Genomic DNA, 11398 nt, shown 5'->3' with positions numbered 1-11398 from the left:
GCAGCTGGGCATGCCTGCCTGAGACACCCCCCTCCAAAGTCCCCTGAGTGGACAGGGGACCCCAGCAGAAGTGCAGTGTCACAGCAGGGGGAGAGGGGACACCATAATGTGAACACTGCCCTCATCCCCTCTCTTTTCCCACCACCAAAGGAGGAGGGGATGCCCAGTGGGAAGTTGCACCCTGCTGCTCTCAGGTTTTCTGTTCTGCTCCCTGAAGAGCCTGACTTGGTACTCTGCCTTCACGCTTAACACCAAGGTTACTTTCGCTGATGAGGGAGAAGACTTGCAAAATAAGCCAGAGCTGTGGTGAAGCCCAGGGTTGTGGTGAAGCCCAGATAGTCACTTTTCCATGTGCAGCTTGTTAAGGCTATAAATACACAGCTCCTGCCTGGGCCACCAGTTGTGGGGGTTGAGCAGCTCCTCGTGTGTGTTGGGTGTCTCTGCCTGCCATGGGCCTCTGCCCTGTACCAGCCCCACAGCAGGCAGGGAGGGGACTGTGCCTGGCTCCAGGGGAGCACCCTTCCTCGGCTGCACCTTCCTCACCCTGTGGTGTTCCCCTGGTGGGAGTGCCACCATGGGATTCCTGAACCTTAGTCACCCTTGCCCCATGCTGTGAGTGGGGAAGGGGCTGTAGGCTGCACCTAGGTGTCCTGTTTCCTGTGGGAGCGGGACAAGCCGCATGTGTGGAGAGGAGGGCCTGTGTTGTGGGACCCTGGACCCTGCTCATCTGGAGAACCTCTGACCTGAAGGCACCAGAGAAGGCACGTTTTTCAGGTGGTTGGCAAACCCCCAGGACAATGTGTTCTGCCCTAATCTCCAGCTGCCAGGGACAGGGAGGGGCCTCAGAGGCTGGGACCACTCTTGGTGGAGCTGCTGCTAACCCAGGCACCCCGAATCATTCGTGTCCATTGGGATGCAGCTGCCCTGTGGGGCTTAGACTGGCTGTACCACAGCCCAGGCAACAGAAGGCAACATGGTGACAACTCACCGGTCCAGGGAGGTCTGGACCGGGAGATGCCCCCCATACCTGTGCCTGAGGGCAAGGGCAGTGTCCCTGCAGGGCTGGCAGGTAGAGCCTGCTGTGTGTTCTGGGGTGTCCAGAGAGCACCCGTGCAGCCCAGCAAAGGGCAGAGCTGGGGTTTGGGGAGCAGGTAGCAAGACGGGACCGTTTCAGGCAAGGCACCTGTGCCCCGCAGGGGCTGTGCAGCACCGACGGGTAGCCAGCCCTGCTCTGCTCTGAACCCCGTGGGGAGAGGGGGAAGTGCCTGGGAGGAGTGCTGCAGCACCAAGAAGGGGAACTGGGGGCATCCCAGCCCTGCTCGAGGGCTTGCAGCACCTACAGATGCCTCAGCACCGGGTCTTGGGCTTGTGCTGCCCTGAGCTGAGGCACCTGTAGGGCCACAGGGTGCAGCCAAGAGCTCCTCTGCCCCTTCACTCAGACCCTTTCTGCCCATGCCTGCTGCAGCCTAGAGACCTCAGCACTGGCCTCAGAAAGCTGTTTGTTCAATAAATACAGACAGTGAAAAGAGGCATTGGAAAAAGAAGGGAAAAAAAACAGAAAAAAACAAACACCAAACCCTCTTTGGGTTTGCGCAAGTGGCCTTGGGTCCCAGACAGTATTGATCCCTGAGTCTTCCACGCTGCCTGTGCAGCAGCTGGGCCAGCGGGAACCCTTCAGGTCTGAGTCGTGGAGGCACCAGGGCATGGAAGCCTGGATCTCAGCACGGTGGCTGCTGTGACCTGATGGGGAGATGCAGGTCCCCGCTCCAGCGGGGCTTGGTGGGAGCACCTGCCTCAGGACGCATGCAATGTGGGCAAACACTGTCTCCTGCTAATGGTTGTTCCACCCCTGCTCAAGGTGTCACAGGTCCTCCAAGGCAATGTGTGTCCTGGCCTCCGCTCCGGCCAGAGCTGCTCATGGCTCCGACCACCCCGGCCTGATGCTGGAGTGGGAAAGCAGATGCAAAGCTGTCCTTCAAGCCAGATGGGGAGAGGGTCTGACACCACCCTCCTCCCTCTGCTGACCCTCTTCCCACCTGGTTCAGGTCTGTCTCCAGCCTCTGGGGTGTGGTCGTCAGTGCTTGCAGGGTAGACCATGGGACTGCAGTCACCCAGCACCACCCCAGCCAGCTGCATGCATCTTGAGGGATTTCCCCAGAAGGTCCCCTCATGAACCTCCCCCTCCCACCCCCAGCACCCTCTCCCTGCTTTCTCAGCCTTCACACATGGGGGACACGTGGAAAGCAGTGGAGAAACGCTAACACGAGATTATGTAATGGTGCTGATGTGTCAGAGCCGCCCTTTGCCCCCAGCTCTCACGGCACTGACATGTCCCACTTTGCCACCAGCCAGGCTGGCGAGGGGCAGCAAAGGGGGCAGCTGCTCCAGGCCGTGGGCCAGAGACGTGCCCAGAGTTTGCTCCCCAGTGAGGGAGCTGGTGGGTGGTTGTAGGCGAGGGTTGGTGTCCTGGGCACCACGGCTTTGGCGGTCTTGCCTGCCAGTCTCTGTCCACTTTAAGAGGGAGAAGAGTTGCTCAGTTTTGTCCTGACTTGGGACAAGAACGGCCAAATACAGATGGTTTTGATGGAATGGAAAATTTGCCTCAACAAAGGAACGGTGCTTTCCCTAGTGGGAATCACAAGCCTCCTGTGTCCGGGGGCTCCTATACCATGCCCTGGATCTCTTTGAGACAAGTCACGGGTTCTGCATCTCCCCAGGAAATGCAGCCAAGGGGCAGAGAGCATGAGAGCTGTGGGGGCCAGCAGCATTGCAGTCTTTGGGCACAGTGCGTCCTGGTGGTGGATGCCCAACCCTGCTGCCTGGGTTTTATAATCAAGTCATTGGTTAGAAGAAGAGTGCGCATGGCAGAGTGGGTCAGTTCTGTGCCATCTTGGGGCTGTCTGTGCTAGGGCACATCTACCACCTTGCACCTTGGGGAGAGGTGGAAGACATGCTGGCTAATGACAGGGCACATATATGTACACATACATGTGCACACACTACAGCTGGGAGTCTTTTATTGAATACCAGGTAGCTGAGATGCTTGGAGAGGGAGACACTTTCCTCCCACAGGGATCAATTTCCCCTTCCTCACCCTCCTCAACCTCATGTCCAGCTGAGGAGTGGGGCCCCGTGGACGGTTCTCCCCGCTCTGGCCTCACCATCCCCCAGCATCTTCTCAGCGTCTATCTCCCCAGCAGCCTGAGGTGGCCGCTGCTGGGACCCGTTACCTGAAGAGCGCATGTTCATGTTGCAGCACTGAGGGCTGCACCATGGCCTTGGTCTGGGACCAGCAGCAGGGTGAGCCGGGGCTACCCTGAGCCGCCCAGGGAGTCGTGGTCTGCAGAGTCCTGCAGGTAGAAGGGTCTGGTGTCCATCAGGAGCCTGTGTCGGAGGCCGTGGTTCGCGGGCAGAGAGGAATCCATGGGCAGATCTGAAGGGGGAAAAGAGCCATGTGGGAGGTGAGGGAGGAGAGGGCTTGCAGATTCAACATCACCCTTGACACTTCAGCCTCAGGAGGAGAAAACACCTTGGCAGGGTTCCCATCTCTCAGCAGCTTGCTAGGTCTCGCACTGCCAGAGAGGGGCCGGGAAGAGGGGAGCCCTGCGCAGCACAGGCCCTGCCCTCCTGCCTCCTCAGGCAGCTGGTCAGGTACAACCGCAGGCATCGACAATCATGTCGGGGATGTCAGTCTTGACAATGTTGCTGTCCCGGTCATAGTAGAGCAGAGAGAGGGGGCGACGCTGCGTGGGCACGCAGCAGGAGTCCACGGCTGCGTCTGCGTTGTTGGCTTTGATGAGGTTGAGGACAGCCGTGTGAAAGGAGGCAGCGAGGCCAGGGATGCTAGCCATATGCAGGGGGCAGAGCCCCGCACAGTAGTTCATGTGATATCCCTCTGGCTGGATGATCCAGTCCTCCCAGCCGATCTCCTTGAAGTCTACGAAGAATTCCTTGCGGCAGCACATCCGAGAGTCCCCACTGCAATCAATGCCACGCCGCCGGACACGGTGGGGCGTCCTGGCCCGGGCCTGGGCTGCCACAAATGGCCAGTGGGAATCACTGTGGCCAGCCAGGAGGGGAGACCCCCAGTCCTCCGCCACCTCCAGCTCCACAGTGAGCCTCTGGCTCCCTTGGCCAAAGAGGCTCTGGACAGCTCGGCCCACATCCAGCGTGGCCCAGCCGGCTCTCTGCACCTCCAGCCGTGTCTCGCTGGCCACGGTCATGTTCAGCCCCGTCAGGTCTGGCTGCAAGAGTCTGACAGTGACAGGGTGTGTCCCGGGGCTGGGGACTGCCCAGAACAGGTAGAGGGTGGCTTGCAGGATCTCGGTGCTCCCAGTCAGCTCCCGGGTGAAGTGGAAATGCAGGTGAACACTGCGGGAGGTGGAGGACCCTGTGCACAGAACCAAAAGCACAGTCAGGAGGTGAAGGGAGAAGGGGGAGGCTTCCCCAGCCGGGGGCACCAGGTGGGAGCAAATGGGAGGTGTATCAAAACCAGGGAGCAGGGTGCAGTACATACAGGCATCAAGGGGCCCCCACTTCCCTGCACTGCGGCTGCTCTTCCTTCTTGTGCCGCTCTAAAGCGGCAGCATCTGGGGCCAGTGCTGAATACAGCAACCCAGCTTGGTTCCACCTCCTTTGGCCTGATATCCCCCTTGTCAGTGAAGCTGCTGGATGATTTTGGAGTAGGTTATCTGGCTATGTAAACCAGCCTTGGATTTAAGGCAGTCCCGCTGATTTGCACCTCCAGGATTACCTCTGCTTTCCAGGGCTGGATTGATCACCTGACATTGCTCCAGCATGTCCCACCCTTGCTGCTGCTGAGGCTGCAGAGCTGCCTCTTCCCGTGAAGGAAGGGCTGACAGGGACCGCGAGAGCAGTGCTGGGCTCCTCAGCACGGCTCTGCCCGTGAGGACACAACACCCCTCCTCTGTGGTCTGGCACAGCACAGCAGGGCGAGAGACTGGGCTCAGCCCCATGGCTCACACCAGCTCTTCCTCTTCCAGCAGACACTCCACTGAGCCAGGAGACAACTCCCCATTGTCCTCATGTATGGGAACACAATGTACTGCAGAGGAGCATTGTTCCCAGAGGTCTTCAAGGACATGGCAAGCCCTCGCTATCCCACAGCAGCCATGCAAACCACACAAAGGCCTGCAAGGGGAGTGTGTGCCCTGCACACCTCACCAAGCAGCAGTTTGGGCTGGGCAAAGTGACAGTGCAGAAGGATGCTCTGCAAGATGGAGTGGCGATTCTGCTCTTTCCAAAGAAGGCTGCATTTACCTGGGAGAAGTGGGGGGTACAGGACCCTGTTTTTCCAGTGATCCTTGTGAGGACCTCTGAGCATGTTTTGGGGAGCTCTCTCCTCCCAGGAACGCAGCTGATTCTGGAGTGAAATGTGGCAGCCCACCACTTTGGGTACGAAGTGGAGACACAGCTGAGTGCGGGGAGCAGATGGGCTTTGGAGACCTAAGTCCACGCACCGCGAGCTGATGGGGAATCTAGGCTTAAAATAAGTTTTGAAAAACATAACCATCTGACCCCTCCACCTCTAGCACAAGTGGGGAGGGTTCAACAGAAATGGACAACAAATTCACATGATACAGCAGTCCATCTTTGCTCCTGTGCCCACCCGCTTCCCCCAACATGTGTAAATGAGAGGAGCCCCAGAGCCTCGGCAGTGCTTCCCCTGCCTGTGGTGGGGGGCGGCTGGTTGGGGTAAGCTCAGGACGTGGATGCAAAGGTTCTGGATATGGAACCTCTCATTGCCAGTCCTTCCAGCAGCAGTGCGCCCACTGGCCCGGTGCATAGCCTGGCCTTGCTTGCGGGAGCGTGATGCCCCTGTGCAGAGCTTTTGAAATGCCCGTGCAGAGGAGGAAACCTCTCACCACCTTCCCCCAGGCAAGATCTTCCTTCCCTCTGTGCCCCCCACCTCAGGGCCCATCCCACCGTGCCCATGGAATGTGGGGTCTGTACAGACCTGACTCAGCAAAGCTCAAGATCTCGTATTCCTGCACACCCATCCCAGGACGCAGGTGTGGAATGCTGCTGTCATGGGGCATCCCTAGGGAGACGGCTGTGTCCATGCGCTGCGCACGCATCCTGTGGAGAGCGGTCAGGAGGGACCCCCTGGATGTGGGCTGAGTGATGTTGGGCCTGTCTGGCAAGCGGAGCTTGGAGAGGATGCTCTGCTTTGCCAATGCGATGAGGATGTCCCGCTGCGTGGTGGGGGCCAGGGCCGCCAGCCCGCAAGCTGGGCACCACACTCCCTTGGGAGCTGCCATCCTCAGAAGGCCCAGGAGCAGGAAAGCCACCATGGGTGTCATCTCCAGTGCCAGGAGGTGACAGCTTGGGGGTCTCAGCAAAGAATGTTCCTCCAACTGCCCGATAAGCCAAAGTCAAACCGGGACAGCAGCGCTGGGGCCGGGAGAGCAGACCACGGTGGCAGGACGACAGTGCTGGACTCCGCAGGAGCAGAGGACGAGGAAGGGCTCGTGCTCCTGACGTGGCCGCAAATATTGGCTGATCCCGGGCAAGATAAACGCCCCTGCGATCCCGCAAGAGCCTCTCCCGGCCACGGGGCAGCCGCGGCACAGCTCGCCCCGGGTTAAGGTGGACCCGGCCGGATGGTGCTCCTGCTCAAGGGGCTCAGCCCGGGGCCGCTCGCTCGGCAGAGGCTGCCCGGGCGCTGGGGCTCGGCCCCGGGCAACCTGCTCCGGCCGAGGGAGACCACCCCGCTCCCACGCCGCTGCCCACCGCAGGGGTGGGCGCCCGAGCAGATGGCAGGGGTCCCCGCTACGGCGTGGGCCCCCGGGGAGACGGGGGCTGCGCAGGGCGCAGTGTGGGGGCCCCCTACGGTGCGGGACCCCCGGGAGATGGGGAATCCCTGGGGGCGGGGGCAGCCCCCCGGGCAGAGCCGGCGTCCCGCGTGCTGGAGGGCGGGGCCACGGGGGGCGGCCCCGCCCCCGGGCCCTCCCCTCCCTATGAAGGCCGTGCCGTGGGCTGGCTCCGCCCCCGAATGGCGGTAGCGTCTCTACTCCTCGCTGCGCCCTCCGCCGCGCCAGGGGGCGCTGCCGCGTCCCGCCCGCCTTCCACGGCGCCGCGTCCGGCAGGTTGCTACGACAACGGGCGCACGGCGGGCGCGGTATGGTGACGCAGCGCGCACGGAGCAGTGACGCAGGGTGCACGTACGCCGGGGGAGGGGCCTGCCGCTGCTTCCCCCCCCCCTTTCCCCCCCCCCCCTCCCCCCCTATTTCTTTCCCCTTTTCTCCCCGTTCCGGCCATCCCCACCCCGTCCTGTCCCCCCGTCCGCCCGCCGTCTCCGCCGCCCCGCCCGGGCGGCCCGCGCTGGCCCAGGCCCGGCCCGGCCCGGCCCGGGGTGGTGGCGGCGGCGGCGGCGGCCCCGCGGCGCAGGGCCTGGCCCGGCCCGGCCCGGCCCGGTAAGTGCGCGCCGCGGGGGGCGGGAGCCGGGTGCGGTGGTGGGCCGGGGTCAGGGTCGGATCCCGAGCCGGGCGGGGACTGGGGCTCGGGGCCGGCAGGGCGGTCGGCGGTGCCCCCGGGCCGGGCGGGGACGTGCCGCCCGCGGCGAACCCGCCTGCCATGTCCTCCCCGCGTCCCGTTTCTTTCCCCCGTCCCCGCGGGGGCGGCGGTCCTGGCTCTGGCGTGTCCCCGGGGCTGCTGCCGCCGCGGGCCCGCCGGTCGGTAGGGCGCGCCTGGAGGCGGTGTCCGGCTCCCGGGCTGCCCCTCTCCGGGGAGCGTTCGTTGCCGGTGTTCGGCTGAGTCTCCGCCATCTCCGGGCGCTGCTTGCGAAGCTCGCTGTGGTGTCGGTGCATGGAGGAGTTCGCGGCGGGCCGCTTGCCTCGGCAAGTTTGCGGAGCACATGGTAGCTGGGTGCTCCCCTGCACCGTACATCTCTGGTGGACCCGGGTACAAGGAGTATCTGTGCGATCTGAAGGTGCCTGAGCTTGCTGTGGCTGCCTCGTTCCCTAGCTTTCTGCGTGCAGTGCAGCGCTTGCAAGAGGCTAAGGAGGAAGGGGAGCAACAGGTGGGAGAGGAGGCCTCACGCTGTTGATGGCCAGGTATCCATTCTAGTGCCTGGGAAGTGCAATAAGCTTTTCTGGTGCCCTCACAGACAACGTCTTTGCTTTGAAACGTTTTCCTGGAAACATTTCTGACTTCTGGGGCCCTGCTGTGTGTAACAACAGGAGTGAAAATGCTGGAGAGTTAGTTGTCTTCTGGCTTGGTTGGAGTGTGTTCAGGAGGGATTTCAGAGGGTCTGTGTAGGCCACTAATGGGATAGATGGAAGGGTTGTTTCGTTACTTGTTGCTCGGTGTTCTCTGCCCTGTGACACATTTAAATCCTCACAGGGCTTTTTTGGGTACCTGTAGATGTTTGGGCTGTCTGCCTGAGTGTCAAAGTTGCCTCTGACTCCTGCCAGTGCAGTATTCTGGCAGCAAGTTTCACAGGCAAGTTGATACTACTTAAAGTCTTTCTCTGATGTGTTTGAAATGGTCTGATAGAGGTTGTCCTTCTGAGCTCCTGATACAATGTGTAAATAGGTGTAGCTGGTGGATTGTTACCTCTCTTCGTCATTCATTGTGTGAATCTTTTTTTAATCCTTTCCCTTATTTCCTTTAGAATTTGATCTAGATTATCTCTTTCATCGATGGCAACCTTTTCTGTTTTCCAGTCATTGTTCTTTCTGGCCTCTTTCTTTTTGTTTTGAGATGGGCAAGAAAGTTGAGCCCAGGCCTAGGTTGCTGCACTGGCCTCTGGTTTTATAAAAAGCTTGATGGTGCTCTGTCTTTCAGAAACTGCTTATGGGAGGGTGTTTGCCTTTCAAAAGGGCACCACAGATCTGCGGGAGGGCCAGCTCCTTAAATGGTGGGCAAGGCTCTAGCCAGTTCATAACTGGCTCATTGAGGGTGATTTGCAGACTCCGACGGTTTTCTGCTGTCTCTTTATTATCAATTGTTCCTTAAATGAGCAGCTATTCCAGCTCTTTGTTAGGCCACAGAGAATCTGAACTTGTTGCTAAAGTCCTTATTTGCCTCTCTTCTCTCTAGGATCTGTACTTGCTTCTGCTACAGCTCTGCCCTTTTGACTTACTCCAACTTATTTGTCCTGCGCAGGGTTTGGTGTAAGATCCCTCTTATTTCACTCTGTCCCGGGATAAGCCCTTTTCTGCCATGTCTTTAGCTGTTTCCCATGCAGCCTCAAGTTAACTGTTCACTGTAGTCTGAGTGTGCTACATGTTGGCGAGCCTGGCTGACCTGTACTACAGTTAGCTTAGCTATCAAAAGTAATGAAGATGCAGTGGTCAGGACGTCAGGGCTGGCTGTACAGACCCATTCTAGATGTTGCCTTGAATTTTAGTTTGGACATAAGGTTTACATTCTTGTTCTTTTCTGCCCTTCAGCAGTGCTACACACAGTAGCCCCTGGCACTGAAGTGTTCCTTGTGAGGCAACTCCCTGCTCCTAATAAAAAACTAGTAATAAAAAAAATGTGGGAAGGAGTGTCACCAGAACCCTTGCTGTTCATTCCTGAACACTTTGACTTGTGACCTCTTGGGGAATTTAAAATTCTCCCACATTGGTTTCCAGTTTTGTATCTCAGCTAAAATGTGACATGGATCGTCATCCTACCTCCCTTGCAGTTTTGTCTGAGATTTGTCTGCGATGGTTTCACATAGTGTAATTGTGCCCAAAAACAGGTGTTAAATTTTTCAGAGGGGTGAATTGATTCCTGTTCTTGGGAGCTGATTTACCAGCTTGCAGATATTAGCAACACCCTACTCAGTGCATCTGTCTAATCTGAATGATCTGTTGCTTATAGGTATCTTTTTAACATAGAGACTGATGAGCTCAGAAATGCATTAGTTTTTCTCCTGAGCACTTAAAGCTGAGCTCAACTGCTCTAGCTTTGCCTGTTCTTTGTATACTTTTGTGATGCTTAAGTATTGACAAAAGATGTCTGGAAAAACAAGGTGTATTTCTAGCCATATATGCTGATAATGCAGCTCAGCATGCCTTAGCAGTGGGAGTGGTAAGGCCATGAGCTTCACTGCAAGGAACACTAAGCTTCCAACTTTCCAGGACAGGCTTTATTTTTCTTAGAGCTCAAGGATGCCACTGCAATTGTGAGTACAAAGAAACCTTGCAGTTTATTATAGCTTCTGCTGCTTTTGCAGCCTCTGTTTATGCAAAGTGATCCATTAGAATCTGAAGCACTCTGCTGAAGAGGATTCAGATGTGACCTGAGCTGGAAATGCAGACCTGCTGTTAATCCTGCACGTGTTGCTGAGTAGCAACCCCAAAGGGTTGGGGAAGAGAACTGCTGGGAAGAAGACTTGATAAAGGGAAGATAACTTGCTTGGGGAGCTGGAAATATTGCCAAGCTTTGGTGCCTGTTTATCACCAAACAAAGGATAGGCTGTTTTAAGAGTTATGTCCTAACAGTAGGGCAGGGTGGTGGTTGGGGAGAAGGTCTTTGGTGTGGTATTGTGGCTGCTTCTTCGAGACCCAGGGAACAGCAGAGCTGTCCTTACCTGCCAGCTGTGCTAAGAAGTCTGGCTGGCATTACAAAGAACAGATACTATAGAGGAGAGCGTGCTGTAGGCCACAGGTATCCCAAATCACTGGCGTGTGCAAGAGTTGTTTTCCTCCGTCTGCATGGGGAGCAGTGGGAGTATGTTGTGGGACCTGGTTTGCTTGTCAGAAAGCAGATGAACACATCCCTGTTTACAAATCAAAACAGTGCCCTTGCTAATTCTAAATCTCTGTTTCAGTGCTCCTTTTCCTGCTGGCAGCATGCAGAGAAGTTCCACATGTGGCTGGTGTCAGTTTGGTTTTCTGTCACTGGTACTTGTTGAGAATCTGTCTCATCTCTTGCCTTGACCTGTTCTCCATCTCTCTTTGAGAATTGGGAGCTGGTTCCCCTTGGTTACTTCAAATAGTTCTCATTCCTTATGCTCCATTCTTTTTCTTTTCTATCCTGTTTACTACCTATAGCCTGTTAAGGCTGACTGACTAACTTCTGTGTCCTTCTTAAATTTGTGCTGGAAATTCTCGATTAAATCATACCAGCTATGCTTGCCGTAATCTTCCTTCCTGATTAAGTGGCAATTCAGTAGTTCACGGGTGATTTGCTGAGGTGTTTGGGTTTTTTTTTTTAATAGATGTTCTCTTAGGGTCTCACTTCTCCATCCCCAGCTCTTTGTATTTTCAATGAGCTGTTAAACGTATATTGGTAAAGCTTTCCCCTTGTTCATTCCTGTTTCTTTGGAATGCAAGGACAGATTGTATCTGCATATAAAACTTTAGAAACTTATTCCAGTGCGTGTGTGTGTCTGTATTTACAAATACAAAGTTTTTCTTTCGTTTTTTTTTATGAAACAAAT

The 11398-nt window shown here is 57.0% G+C and overlaps 1 protein-coding gene across 1 annotated transcript; it reads right to left on the bottom strand.

Annotated features, from left to right (window-relative positions):
• Window positions 1-3647: 3647 nt before the first annotated feature.
• LOC104260116 (inhibin beta C chain-like) lies at window positions 3648-6314 on the bottom strand. Its single transcript, XM_059832779.1, has 2 exons — window positions 5978-6314; window positions 3648-4390 (listed from the first exon to the last, which is right to left on the bottom strand). Exons 1-2 carry the CDS (start codon window positions 6312-6314, stop codon window positions 3648-3650), a joined length of 1080 nt encoding a protein of 359 aa, XP_059688762.1.
• Window positions 6315-11398: the final 5084 nt, after the last annotated feature.

Source organism: Gavia stellata, chromosome 36 (genome assembly GCF_030936135.1).
Source record: "Gavia stellata isolate bGavSte3 chromosome 36, bGavSte3.hap2, whole genome shotgun sequence".
NCBI lineage: Eukaryota > Metazoa > Chordata > Aves > Gaviiformes > Gaviidae > Gavia > Gavia stellata.
The sequence above is the reverse complement of the archived record's forward strand: the minus strand, read 5'-3'. Positions and strand labels throughout refer to the sequence as shown.

What these genes read in the sequence shown, in the direction of transcription:
- LOC104260116 (XM_059832779.1), bottom strand. Translation starts at nt 6,314, where the DNA reads ATGGTGGCTTTCCTGCTCCTGGGCCTTCTGAGGATGGCAGCTCCCAAG. An exon ending in CTTGAGCTTTGCTGAGTCAG is followed by an intron (nt 4,391 to 5,977) that starts GTCTGTACAGAC and finishes TTCTGTGCACAG; the next exon opens with GGTCCTCCACCTCCCGCAGT.